At 40.5% G+C, this 15,206-nt stretch overlaps 1 protein-coding gene across 3 annotated transcripts in view; it reads right to left on the minus strand.

Moving 5' to 3' along the window:
* The window catches only part of LOC121529430 (RNA binding protein fox-1 homolog 2-like), a 114,167-nt gene that overhangs the window by 10,939 nt on the left and 88,022 nt on the right, over nt 1-15,206 (minus strand). Inside the window, exons 7-10 of one of the 3 annotated variants that reach the window (XM_041817273.1) lie at nt 10,591-10,678; nt 7,957-8,013; nt 7,542-7,689; nt 748-790 (exon numbers count right to left, since the gene is read on the minus strand). In XM_041817273.1, the coding sequence (XP_041673207.1) occupies nt 748-790; nt 7,542-7,689; nt 7,957-8,013; nt 10,591-10,678 (336 nt within the window). Of the gene's footprint in view, nt 1-747; nt 791-1,138; nt 1,182-7,541; nt 7,690-7,956; nt 8,014-10,590; nt 10,679-15,206 lie in introns of all 3 variants that reach the window. The other 2 variants (XM_041817272.1, XR_005993579.1) reach the window with 2 other exon arrangements.

Raw genomic sequence — 15,206 nt, forward strand, 5'->3', positions numbered from 1 at the left:
CTGGAGGGATTAAATATCTCATCTGGGCTGGGATTGCCTTAAAATCCTCCAGGATGAGTTGGAAAATGATGCTGGGGAGAGATGTCTGGGCTGACTCGCTTAGCCTGCTGCCACCGTGACTTGACCCCGGACAAGTGGAAGAAAATGGACAGATGGATGGATAGAGGCTGTAATAACTATCACAGGTCAGGAAGAAACTGTAGGCTTCACCACAGACATGTAAAAGACATAAATGAGGAGTATGCAGACTTGTAAATCTGGGACTTTACACTGTTTATTATATATTTATTTACAGATGAATGAAACTTGTACCAAACCTTGACCTCTGTGAACCGTTACACTCCTATTAATGACTATTTGAAAATTTAAAAATCTAGACCCATCTCTTATTTTAGTGAGCACAGGATGAGACAGACTTGTATTTAAGGGCCTTTCTCTTGACATAGACTCAGTCAGGATGCATGTTAACACCAGGTGTAAATAGGACCAAAGAAAGATACACTCACCATATAGAAAAGTTTATTAAACAAACAAACAAACAAAGCCTGTCGCCACACTTGGAAAAAGGTGCACACATTTCAGTGAGTTAGTAGAAAACCAAAAAATCCAAAGCAGTGGTAGTTTTTTAAATCTCCAAACGTCTGAAAGAAAGTTTCCGGTCAGATCAGAAGGTGATTGGTCAGATCAGAGGAGGTGTTACAGTCAAAAACAAAACACACTGTGGGTTTGGTGTCGAGATGACCCTACCTGAGGCAATCTGGGACTAAGGACTGAGTCCTGAAACACTAGTCTATAGAGAGAACAGAAACAACCGGCGTCAACCTGGATACACTCACACACTCTTGTTCCACCAATGAAGCACGCTGCCCAATCCGCCCACAGAGCAGCCTTTTCACCAATGTGACCCATCTTTAAAAGTTTTCTGGTTTTTAATAAGGTTCACTTATTCCACCGTGTAGGGTTTGTGTTTTTGCTTCCAGTGTTTTGTTGTGTTTCTTTTTGCAGGCAGCTCTGTGCAGCGCATCACCGGACGCTCATGCAAAATCAACCCCAGGAGGAAGAAGAGGAGGAGGAGGAAAAAACAGAGAAAGGTGTGAGGGAGGAGAGGGGTGTGTCTGTGGGAGGTGAGTTTACTTACATATAAGTCTGCAGCTCCGTAAAACCCATCCTGATACACCACACTGAGAGAAGAAGAAGAGCGAGGAGGGAGGGAGGGGTGCAAACAGGGTGGTGCACAGACCCAAAACCAGTGAAACAACACGGCAAAAAAAAACAAAAAAACAACAAAGAAGGAGAGAAAGAGACAAAAGAGAGAGAGAAAGAGTTATTTCACACCCATGCAGCATGCAGAGGAAATACAACTCCCATTTAAGCTCCACTTTAAAGACTTCAGCATTAAAAATAAAAATAAGACTCTAGGGGCCGGTTGATAAAGTCCTCTGGACTATAATGAGACTCTTGTTGTTCCCCAGTGAGTCCGGTGGTCAGATTTTTTATTCTTTTCCAATACTAACTGTTTTATTACAACACAATCTCATTTATTTTAACAACCAGTGGAATTGAAAAAGTCAGAGAACTTTAAAAAACTTCGTCTACTTGTAAGACAGCTCCTTTAGAGAGGAATGGATCCATGCTGGTGCTGAAATGTTGTCAATGTTTCAGTGCAATTTAGCCAGTTTGAAGGAATTTTTCTGCAAGTTTGGTTGATGTAAACAAGACACTGAAATATTTGGTTCTTAGGGCTTCTCTATTGGTTACTGTGGTTTTAAAACAGGCATGGTTTGATTTTACCAAGACTGTATCAAAGTTTAAAAGTCTAGTGTTGTGCTAACTCTGGGCTAGGATTAGTACAAGTGAATATTGCAAGGAAACTTCTGCAAACTGCCTCTATTTTCAAAAACACTGAAGCTTTGCCAAGGAGTTTCACAGTTTAGCCATTGTTCAACGGCTTGCTGTGATTTCTGGAAACAAAAACAAGGAATTGTCCCCCTAACAAGGGGCATTGTTTGATTTCAGCTACCACAATTTTAATGTGTGAAAACCCTAACTCTATTTAAACAGAGAAAACAATAAACAAACAATAAACCTTCAGAACCACTTAGATCTAAAAACTTCTTCTTCTATTAACCATGTCTCGACGCAAAATTAGAATAACCATGATACGATGTACTGTCAGGCTCTTCAAATCTTTGATATGATGTGCTTTATCACCACACTATTTTAATCTTTTGATGATGAATCATATCATATCGTATGTAAAAAAAAAATGCTCACACGACTGTTTACTGTCTAAACTGGACTTTTGGTGCAAAAGACCTGCTGACAAATGACTACATACTGTCTAAATTGCATGAATATGTTGGCATTTTTTGGCTACCAGACAAATTGCAGGCAAGTTCCTGTACACATCTTAGTTGCATGAATATTTGGACAACATTTTAGCAACAAGAAACTGCAGGCAAATTCTTATATACTGTCTTATTCTATTAATAAGTTTGAAACTTTTTGTACAGAAAGAATTGCAGATAAACTTATGAACACTTCTTGGATTGCTCAAAACACTGGAAACATTTCAAGACTTAGAGAGTGCAGGTTTTGGAAACAATTAATCACTGAAAAAAGAGCAGGAAAATTCCAACACACTACTGAAATTTTATAATTATGCTGGCAACAATTCTACAAACTTTTGAACACTGCCCTAATTGCCAAGTTTCGGTACCTAGAAATTGCAGATAAACTCTGACAAACCATCTAAATTATCTATCTTGTATTTATATGTTGGTAGCTTTTTTGGTACCTAGAAAGTTGCAGGTTAACTCCTTCACACTGTCTAAATTGCAAAAATGCATTAGCAATGTTTTTGTGCCAAAAATTTTCAACCTAACTCCTGTATACCACCCAAATTGCACAAACACTATGGCATAGTTTTAGTACTAGGAATTATTCGTCTGTTTTTTTTAATGCAGGAAACTGGGAAAATACTGTCTAAAATGTAAACATTTTCTGGCAACTTTTTGGTACTAAAAACTAACTCATGCACACTATCCAAATTGCACAAATACCTTTGCAACATATCAGTACCAAGAAATTACAGGCAAACTCCTACATACTGTCTTATGCAGGTTGGAAACCTTTTGGTTCCACAAAAAATGCATATAAACTCGATTACCCTGTCTGGCTTGCTCAGTAACCTCAGAAATGTTTCAGGGCTTTAACATTGCAGATTTGAGCAACAATTTAATACTGAAAAAATGCAGGAAAATCCCACACACTATTGAAATTGTACAATTGTGCTGTCAACTTTCCTGTAAGAAACAATTCTACATAAACTTATGAACACTGCCTAAACTGCAAAGTTTAAGATCCAAGAAATTGCAGGCAAACTCTTGTAAACTGTCTGAATTGCATTAATATGTTGGTTGATTTTTGTTACCAAGAAAGCATGTTTACTCCTTCACATTGTCTAAATTGCACAAATACATTAGCAATATTTTTGTGCAAAAAAGTTTCTCCTGTATACTGCCCAAATTGCACAAACACCATGGCCAAGTTTCAGTACCAGGAAATTGCTGTTTTTTTGCAACAATTCAGGTTTTTAAAAATGCAGGAAACTTGCAAAATACAGTCTTACGTGCAATCATTTGCTGGCAACTTTTTGGTACAAGAAACTATAGGTAACACTATTTGAACAACTGCACAAATACATTGGCAAAGTTTCAGTATCAAGAAATTGCTATACCAGGCCTACAAATTGTCTAAGTTTCATAGCAATGTTAGAAACTTTTTAGTACCAAAGAAAGTTGCAGCTGAACACCTGTACACTGTCTAAACTGCACAAATACATTGGCTACATTTAATACCAAGAAACTGCAGATAATCTCCTACACATATTGTCTAAATTGCACCAATATGCTACAGGTAATTTCCACACACTGTTCTAGCTGCACAAATTTCTTTGGCAAAGTTTGAGATTCAAAGCTTGAGATGCAAACACCTTTATTCTGTCTAAATTGCAAAAATATGTTAGCAACTTTCTGGTACCAAAAAAGTTTCAGATGAACTCTTGCAAATTGTCTGAATGAACAATTATGTTGCCAATGTTTTGGTTATAAAAAAAACCAGACAAATGTCTGGATTGCTCAAAGACATTGCCAACATTACAGAACTAAGAAATTGCATATAAAGTCCTACAAAATGTCTAACTTATAAAAGTTACTGGCAACATGTTGGTACAGACAGTTAAACTCATGAATACTGTCAGAGTTGCACAAATACCTTGGTATCATTGCTGTACAATGAAATTACAAGCAAACTCCTACATTCTGCCTTAAATGGAAAAACATGTTGGCAACTTTTTAGAACCAAAAAAAAAGCAGGTTAACTTATATACACTCTCTGAATTGCAAAAATACCTTAGACAAGTTTGAGTACTGAAAAATTGCAGGCCTTCATATTGTCTCAATTGCAATATCTTGTTGGCAATTTTTGGTATAGTCCTGATTGCACAAATACCTGGGAAATATTTCAGTACTTAGAAATTGCAGACAAAGGGGGAGCGAAACACTGTGTGCAATTAAGACGATGTGCAGGAGTTTCTCTGCAACTTCTGGTGGTAAAAGCAACACATTGCTCAGCTTTAGACGCCCTGGACTGTTTCTGTTGCCTTGGTATCAAAGATTTAAAGATATCTGATTTTTTAAAGAATCAAAACACAGTTTAAACTCAGGTTTTGTGACATCCCTACCAATGAACCAATAAAGGTTGCTTTGAATATTTTTTCTGTTTGAGTGGAGCAAACATGGTGAGGGTATTTCCTGCAGCCCTCCAATTTCATCTTGTTTGTTTCATTTGTTTGTTATCAGAGCCGCGGGGGCCGTTAACCAATCGATTCTGCTTTGATCTGAAAACCACGGCACTCACAACCCCATTAGCCAATCAGCACGGCACAGCAACAACATGCACAGTACACACATTAATAAAAAAACAGGAGGTGGATCATTTGAGTGAATCTGTGCAGGGTGGCTGTCTCTGCATAATGACTGCATGCTGTGTGTGTGTTTATTCAAACGGGAGATGCTGCTATCTGTGTGTTTATTCAAATGAGCCTTCAAATGGTGCAATCCCATTAGTGCGTCACACTCGGCTGAATAGCTGCTGAGCTGACTGACAATGTGCCAGAGTGAGCTCTGAGGGGAGTGAAGTGTGCATGATGTTGGAGTGTGTGTGAGCAGCTGTATTAAACTGAGAGCTGGTCAAACACTGGGCACAAAAAATGAGGATGAAATGCTTTTTCTCAGTAGATCCACCAGGTACTAAACCAAACATCTCATCTTGACTTTGTCTGAAATGTGTTTGACAAAAAAGCACAGAGCAGATCAGAGTTAGGCTGGGCGACAAAGCAATCCATAGAGGGAAAATTCAGCAAATTTACAGCCTTAATGATGGTAAAGAAAGAATACTTTCACTGAATATTGATTGACCATACAACCCACAGCACATGCATATGAACACAGTAAGTACAGCGAGTTAGGTCTGCAAGTTTTGACTGCACTAGCCCTTTTCTAATGTTTTCTAATGTTGTTTAAATAAGGTCTGGAGTACAGATGGTAACACATGGACTAAAAGAAATAAAAGATATGAAACTGACTGTGAGAACTGTTAATTAGCTGCCATAGATTAGGAAACTGTTGACAAGAAATGCAAATATGACGTCAAGTTTATCCTCCTTTTTAGACAATGCAGTGGTCATTTAGTACATTTGTACAAAGGCCAGATTTTGTCTTGGCAGAGACTCTGGAAGCTGGACTTTCAAATAAACCAAAATTAAAAGTGCTTTGGCCTAACTACCATATGATTGTATTAGTAATTGTATTTTCTTTCAAAATGCAGAACCTTTTTAAGCAATGACAGTGAGATCTATCCCTACTGTCTAAAATGCAGCAGGCCACAAAGAGAGAATGGGCCCTCCCCAATTGTGATTTAGCACCAATATTAACTAATTTTAGACACTTTTAATCCCTTTTCACTACTTCATTTGGACATTTCTGAAGCATTTTAACCACTCCTAACCCATTTTGACCACTTTTGCTGCTACAAAAACTATTTTTGCCACTTCTTGCCCATTTTGCCAATCTCTTTCCCCTTTTTAACCACTTCCCTGCCAGTAATTGCCCCTTCCAAACCATTTTCATAACTTCACCAATCTTTGCCATTCTTTAACCCATCTTTAACCACTTTCTCTGCACTTTCATCCATTTTTGCCACTTTTCAACTATCTATGCCGCTTTATAAACCCTTTTTCATTACCTTTTTGCCCCTTTGTTCCCTCTTTTACCCATTTTTACCACATTTTAACCTCTTTTCACCAATTTCCTTACCTCTATTCTCCCTTTGTGCTAGTTCACAACCCATTGTGAAACTTGTCATCCATTTTGCTACTCTCTAACCCATTTTCAACATTTTATCTGGCCCTTCTTGCACCATTTCCACCAGTCTTAATCCATTTTTTAAAAATACTTTTAAAATCTTTACTAATAATGGCTGACAAGTGAATTTCTGTAAAAATAGATCAAATATTCAGTCATTCAAAAACTATTTCAATAATAATTTTTTGGGGTGGATTTAACAGCTAAAGACATTTAAAGTCAAAAGGTACCCTTAAAATCATAACATCTTCTTTTCTTCCTTTTCTGAATTTAACAATCTACTGAGGGCCGGATAAGAAACTTTCGGGGGCCTGATGTGGCCCTCGGGCCACCAGTTGATGATCAGTGATCTACAGTTATTTATATCTGATTTGGGCGTTCAGATACCAAGTAGAAATCCTTAATGCATGGCATGGGTGTGTCTCAGTGCATACTGAAAATGATTTGGTATCTGATAGCTCAGACTGGGTACAGACGCGGTCTGGGATGCCTTCATCCAGACTGGACTGGATGTGTAGATGCACCGAACACTGGCACACATGAAACCTCAGCTTATAAGAGCCAGTCTTTTGGTTCACAGACAGAATTAGAAAACCTGGCAGGAATCCTGACTTCTACAGAAGAGCGATGGTTAGATAAAAGTTTTTATACAACTGCTTAATGGAGTAGCTAGCTGCCCTCTAACCAAGTTCCTTTAGCTTTCCTGTTTTTCTGTGTTTTTGAACATGTAAATCAACAGGAAATCCAGTGTAAAGGAAAGTGACGCATAATTTTCATGAAACATATGTATATAGATTTTTTTTACCGTTTTTCATGCTGTAATCCTGAGATAAAATGAGGATTTCTCAAGGTTTCGAGAAAATGACAGGAAGAGGGAATGGAACATGTATTTGTGGAGTCATTTTAAAGCTCAGAGTGTTCACATGAGATTATTAGCATCATTTTATGGCTTTCTTTGCTTCCAGGACTCTTACACTACACAACCTAATTTGTTGAAGTTATTGAAGTTGTCCAGTGTGACAAGTTTACCTCGATTATGGTCTGTGTTATCGCCCAGCCCTAGCTCAGAGCATGAAAGGAAACAGCTTGTTAAAGATTTTAGTGTAACAATCTTACCCGGGGTAGGCAGGGATGGCGGGCTGAGGCACAGCAGCCCTCACGGCGCTGTACACGGGTCTGCCTCGACCCCGCAGGTGGGCGCCACGAAACGCCGCGGCTGCTGTGGTGGCTGCTGCCGCTGCAGACGGGTACGGAAACCCTGGGACTGAAGGAGGTAGGAATGAGGAGTAAAATGTTGAAAAAATGGCAGATTTTTAGAGGAAAAGGTCAATATGAAGGGAAAATATGAAGGAAGGAGGCTCATGAGGAATAATAAACGGTTGCCTTCAGGGTTTCATATCAATAAAAGTGTCAGAGCGGAGAAATGCTCAGCCAGCAGTGCATTAATATAAATTAAAGATTGGGCTGTGACTCAACTGTAAAGTGGGCTGCAGTGACGTTTGTAGAGTTAGTAAAGAGGACTGAGACTCACCTGCGTACAGCTCAGGTCCATAGACCGCCCCCACCATAGGGCTCAGTTTCCACCCCGCTGAGAGGAAACACAGAGAGCATTAGTCAAAGAAAGAGTGAAGCTTCCTACATGACAACATACATGATGTTCCTACCAACACTCATAACTTAGACACGTTTCATTAGAGCATGAGTGCACTCATTCACAGTCATTAATCTTTGTTGCTGTCACGCTTCATTTGGTACTCAAAGGCGGTTTTATCATTTATAAACTGATGAGACGACACAGAGGAAGAACTGAGACAGCAACACAGAGGAGTCATTCTTTCACATCTAGATTGCTGCTAGAGGTTGTTTGCAGACAGCCTCAAATCACAGCAAAGACCTCCAGATGGGGGGCAGGAAGTGACTTCTGCATAGAGAAGCACTATCAAAATACAACAGGGCCAACTGTCTTCCTTGTTGACTACCCAGAACATCTTTCCAGGGAGGCGTCCAGGAGGCATCCTGACCAGATACCTGAGCTACTTCATCTGGCTTCTCTCGATGCCGAGGAGCAGCGGCTCTACTCCAAGTCCCTATCTCTAAGGGAGAGACCTTCCACATGTGTATTTTAGCTAATCACGTTGCCCTTGGTCGGTCACATGTCCTAACATTGCTTCAGGTCTTAAAGGAACAGTACTGGCTACATGCACAAGTTTTAGGCATGTATGGTGCTAAACATACACCACAGTGCCTGATGTACCACAACCTGGGGCTGGAGGGGGGCAGCCCCAGGTTGTGGGACAGGCATACGCCTGGAGACCGCAGGAGGTTTTCCAGGCTCTTGGGATGACAACAGCTCAACCAGAGGCTCACGGCAACCCTACTACCCACCCTGACAGACGGTATTTTTGGCTTTCCCTCATCAAACTCATCAAATACACAATCCAACAACTCAAAAATGCTCTCGTGGACAATTTGTGACCTGCACATTCACCACACTATGAAAGAATCATGGAATGTTATGAGACAGAGATGTTTTAAAGCTAAATGCAAAGCCGGAACTACCAAGTAACTACGGCACTGCCACAGGCGCGCACTGTGTCACTCCGTCCAGTGGTTTACTCGGAAAGTAGTTCAGAGTATTTGCTTCATGTGTCGTAATGTTACATAAGTATACATTATTATTTCATAGCATGGTGAATGTGCAGGTCACAACTTGTCCACAAGAGTGTTTTGGAGTTGTTGGATTGTGTATTTGATGAGTTTGATGAGGAAAAGCCAAAAATACCATCTGTCTCCATTGAGTTGGCACAGCAGCTCCGAACTTGGCAGCGCAAATCTAAAAATAGCTTGCATTGACAACTAAAGGTAATGAACCTATTACTAAGACTATAGGGATTATGGCAATGAGCAAATTTGCAAAAATGTTAAAGTATCCCTTTAAGGTGTGGACTTTATTTTTCCAGCTGATTATTTTCCCATGCCCTTTGTAATATGCAAGGACATCCAGAGCAGAAACTGAGTTGTGTCAATCCTCCATCCCACCCGATGGAGCCCTAAGGTGCGCTTCCTCGCCACATCTACGCCTTAATTTTTGGTCTCAACATGCCTGAAAGTTCTGCACAATACTGCAAATTTGCACAAATGTTGTATCTTGTCTGAATGTGTTGAAAAACAGCAAAAATGGAAGAAAAGAAACTGTCATCTCCTGAACAACACATCATTACTAAGTCTTTTACCCCACAAAGTTCATTTGATTAATGGTATATCACCATTTCAATTAAAAGCACGTTTATGACAAAGTGAGCAAGAAAAGCTGTTAAAGAGGTGCAGCTAGCCTCTTCAAGACTACTGTTCCCCTTCATCTGGCTGGATATGTAGTAGGAGGTCTGAAAGACTAAGCCATTTTTTATATTGATGACCTCCACGGTTGATAATTGCAGCTTGCAGGTCCATTTTGAGCTTTAAAGATCTAACGTTCCTCTGCTCCCATTGATTCCTTAGCAGTGTTTTTCACCATCTGCACCCCCCATCAGAATCATGTGACTGAAGACCTCTTGGTACTGCTGTCCAACAGAGCTGCACTATATTTTTTAGAGCGGATCCTTTTTGCAGGACTATCTCAAAAACTGCACCTAGAATTGCAATGCTGGCTAGAACGGGGGTACCTAAACTTTACAGCTCGAAACCCCCAAGATAACCTGAGACTGGGGGCTCCCACTGTCTCTAAAGGTGGTCAACACTCATGTTCAATATTTTCGATCAGAGATCCTGGATGCTGAGGACAGTTGAGCAGGCACCCTGTGGACTGTTAAGCAGAACAGAATGGTGCCTGCATGGCAATATGGATTCAAAATGTATCAGTATAGCATGAAAAGGTGGGAAACTTCGAGTAAGTGACACTGCTTGGACTCATCCTTTGCAAATGTTTGTGCTGATCTGCAGGATTTAAGCTGTATTTAAAATCTCCTGTCATCATGGCCTGTAGGTGGTAGGAAGGATCAAGAATATTACTGAAAATAAGCAGCATTAAACGTTGTGTTTGCTTTACATAATGTTGTGTTTTCTCCCTGCAGCAGAGCCTGGACTGAATTTTAACCTGCCCGTGAGTACTTGTGCTGTGTGCATTATTGGCTACAGCGTGTACAGTGTATGTGAATGCTGTGGTTACCATAAGGCAGAGTGCTGAGGGCCTCTCCGTTCGGGTAGGGGCTGACCATTTTCTTGTTGGTCATCACTCTGGCGGTGGCGTTATTCACCTGAGGATGGAAGAGGAGACGGTCAGAGACACACAAACAAAGACTTGACAAAGCAAACAGAACAAAAATCACAAGGCTGATGCTGGAATATTTAACATTAGAATCACAGTGTCAGATCTTCGTCTAACTCTGAGTGCACTGACTCATACTTATCCTTCGTCCATGTTAACAGATGGGACATGGATAAACTAGAAAATGCACATCAAACTTTTACCAAACATTGCTATCATTAAAGTTAGTTCTTGCTGATTCATGCCCAGATGTTGACTTTTTAAAGGTTAGCTTTAATGAGTTTATTGATGCCATAAAAAGGAGTTTAACACCATGACTGACAGCTCTGTTGACAAATGAGGCTCCTGCAGTGCTGGTTGCACCAGAGCAGGAACAGTAGGAGGAAATGTCACAAACACTGACACAAGAGTCATTGGATTTTGCATAACCATGAGTGTCTGCTTCAAAATGACAGGTTGAACTTTCAATACTTTAATAAGATTAATACCAAGTGTACAGTACAGTGTCTGCTAAGAGAGAGTTTGGACTGCCTTAATCGCATAAAAGTACTGGTAATATCTTTTTAAAAATTCTTTCGGTGTTTTTGTGGAATTTAGACAATGTGCAGCAGTTGGCTTTCAATTTTGGATCCATTCATTTTCTTCCACTTATCCAGGCCGAGTCACAGTGGCAGCCGGCTAAGCAAGTCAGCCCAGGCGTCCCTCTCCCCAGCGACGTTTTCCTGAGGGACTCTGAGGGATTCCCAGGCCAGATGTTATATAATCCCTCCAGTGAGTTCTGGGTCTACCCTGGGGTGTCCAAGTTGGGCACACCCAGAAAACCTCCACAGGGAGGTGACCAGGGAGGCATTCCTGATCAGATACCTTTGGGGGATTTCCAGGCCAGCTTACGTCTCATTTCCATGGGACTAAAGATCCAAAAATAAAGTGAATTCCTTTACAGATAGATACCTCTGCAATAGGCGTGGAAATATTGCACTGGTGATGCCTCAACTGGCTCCTTTCATCACGAAGGAGCAGCTGCTCTACTCTAGCTCCCTTCTGGGTGTCAAAGCCCTTTACCCTATCTTTATGGCTGAGCCCAGACACCCTTTGGAGGGATCTCATTTTGGCCAAACCCGTGTTCTCTTTCCACCAAGAAAGATCCCAATCTCAAAGATCTATCCATCCATCCGTATTCTATACCACTTATCCCGTTAGGGGTTGTTGGTGTGCTGGAGCCTATCCCACCTGTCATTAGGCGAGACGCAAGGTACACCCTGGACTGGTTGCCAGTCAATCGCAGGGCTGACATATAGAGACAGACAACCAGGCATGCTCACATTCACACCTACGGCCAATTAAGAGTCACCAATTAACCTAATGAGCATGTTTTTGGTGGTGGGAGGAAGCCAGAGTACCCAGAGAGAACCCACAAAAAAAAAAAAAAAAAAAAAGAAATATGGCCTGCATTGGGATATGAAGCTTGTGCTTGACTGTATTGAACTTTTTAATTGGGTTGATTCTTTAAACAAAAATTTTTACAAGAAGAATTCACTGATGTGCTTTTTTTCTACTGATCAGGATGCCTCCTGGTCGCCTCCCTGTGGAGGTCTTCCTGGTGCGTCCAACTGGGAGGAGACCCCAGGGTAGACGCAGAACTCGCTGGTGGGATAATATATCCTATCTTCCCTGGGAGCGCCTCAGAATCCCTCAGGAGGAGCTGGAAAATGTTGTTGGTGAGAGGGACGTCTGGGTTGACTTACTTTGCCTACTGCCAATGTCACACAACCTCGGATAAGTGGAGGAAGATGGATGGATAGGACTCTTTCTGATCAGCAGGACTGCGGGAATATTATGATCAGGAGAGCTTATCATGGTAAGACTGCTGGTGGTGTGCATAGATCCTGATTGCTGTTTTGGTTGATCTTGAAAAGTTTGTAATCACAAGAATCAGAACTTTCTTGCAAATTTAAACAGTTAAGATTAATCTGCTAGTTATAATGTCTATTGAATTCATACAGAATTAACTGATTGTTAGTAAAATGAGCATCTTTTTAAATAGATAAATGATTAAAGTTAAATGTGCCCACCTTTGCAAATGTGCAATATCAGGCTCCCTCTGCAGGGCTAATTTGTCTTCCTCTTTGCATAACAGGAAGAAGTGAAGATGCACCGTCCATCTCTTTATATAAGAAGTGATTTGTGAGTCTATATTTGTGCTGCTTAGGCTGTTTGGGAGATTTCAGTCATCAGCAATTAAAGGCAGGTTGCCCAGCAGACATTTGGTGATTCATTGTGTCTAGCGTGGCTGACTATGGTTATTCTGCTGCTGTGATGACACATAAAGACGAAGGGATTGGAGAAGCACTGCAGAAATAACTGCTGTGTTTGTTTTCTGCATGCACAGCACAGGTGACAGCGCTGTGCTCTTAGTTTATAGTGTAGCGTGCGTGCTCAGAGCATGCACGCTGATATTTCCGTCTCATGCTCAGGCTTTAAACCAAGATGGCTGATAATCTTCTCTGTGAGCTTCAAAGGCTCACACTCCTCTCCCTTCATCTTCCTTTGATGGGCTTTAAGAGAGCGAGATTGTGTCTGGGTAATAACCCAGTGTGCTGTCAGAGCTCCTCATCTGGCTGTGCTGAGATACAGATTAATGACCTTTAGGCTGGATCAGGATGAGGAGGGAGAGAGCACACAGACACGCTGCCCTCTCATTCAGGAGACCATTAAGTCCTCGCTGCCTCTCACTGAGTCATGTTCTTTACTGGCCAGGCTCCATTCTAATGGAAATCAGGTTTACCTCATTCTTCCCTCGTTACAAATGACAAGGTCAGTGGCAAATGAATCAATTAGCCTCGCATGGCTAGCTCTGTGACGCTACTGACCGTGGGGGAAGTTGTGACACAGAGTTCAAGTGGAGACATTTATAAATCAAAGTTAATAGCGACATTTTGCACATGGTAGTACATTAAATCCAGACTTGATTCATGTCCAGTAGAAATGGACACTAATAGATGCCATAAAATCAGTGATTTCTGGAGCATATTTGATGAAACATAGCAGTGTAAAGACTGCAGGTATGTTTAGGCACTTGCGGGGGATTTCCAGGCCAGCTTACACAGTGGCTCCAAAATGAGACATCTGATGCCTCCTTGTGTCCAAAACATGAAGTGCATTCCTTTGCACGAGGGTGTCCAAACTATGGCCAGGGGGCCAAATGCGACCTGCAGTCCATTTTTGATTGGTCCTCAGCAAATTGTTGGTATAAAATTAAATATGGCCTACATTTGAACATTAACATAGTGATTGAACTTCGTAGTTTCAGCACAAGGCCGTGCTACAATGTCAAATCGGTAAACAAACATTTTGATGAAATTTATTTATGTTTTTTTTATGACTAAAGTGGGACAACACGGTAAATAGTGAACACATTTGCAACCAAAATTATAACAATATCTTTATAACTTTCTGATGGATTACAGCAACAAATAGAAGAATCAGTAACAATTAAGGGGTGGAGCCAGTGGTAGCCGGGGCCAAACAGGGCCCTCTGAAATCTGATTGGCTTCCCCAAAATCCCCAAAAATTATTGCCTATTTGCCTTGTCAGCTGTTAACTAGCCATTAAGGCTTTCTCAGTAACTTTGCATACCTTAACCTACATAAGATTGGTTTTATTCGTTTTAAATATCCTCAAGGTGAGGAATATGAAAGTGGCTCCACCATCCTCATAGAAATGTTCGTAGTGCCTTTTATAGATTGATTTGGAGCTTTTGTAATGACTGTCATCTTAGACTGTGTTTGAGTCAACCCCTAATGCTGTTAAGATGTCTGTTGATTACGGTTTGTCCAATATGGTATAATATCTCATGTCTGTGTATTGTAATTGATGTGTAAACTGTATTGGAGAGTTTAGCGGGTCTTGTGTTAGTGGCTGTTAGATTAACTCAAATAGTCCAGGTAAGAATACTGCAAGAGCATCATTTGTCAACAGGGCTGTCAGTCATGACTTCACATTTGGTTTTTTTAAATCCAAATAATAGCAATGAGATTTAAATTTGAAATTTACTGAAGAAAAATATGAACAAGACTACTCTTAAAAATGAAAACTTGGATATAAACCAGCATAAGAACAACTAACAATCACTACAGAGGATTATTTTACATGAATTAATTCATGTCCTATCTGATAACACTGAGGAAGCAGGGTTTATGACCTCTATCAACGACAGTCAGCATGAGCGCTCTAAATATTCAGTCTTAGTATAATAAAAAGAAACAACTCAAAGGGAAAAAGTATTACTAAGGATGCACGATATTATGGGCCTGATATTGGTGTTGGCAGATATGAAATGACAATATCAGTTGTATATGAATAAGTTTGTGAAGTTAAGGCAGGACCAACAGCCCTACATCAGCTGAAGTCTTGTTTATCCTGATTCCTTAAATTTTAGTGTGTTTTAAGGACTGAAATTTTAGGTCCGAACATTTAAATTCTGTATCAATATTGGCATCAGCTGAAAGTTATTAGTA

Source organism: Cheilinus undulatus, linkage group 21 (assembly GCF_018320785.1).
Source record: "Cheilinus undulatus linkage group 21, ASM1832078v1, whole genome shotgun sequence".
Lineage (NCBI taxonomy): Eukaryota > Metazoa > Chordata > Actinopteri > Labriformes > Labridae > Cheilinus > Cheilinus undulatus.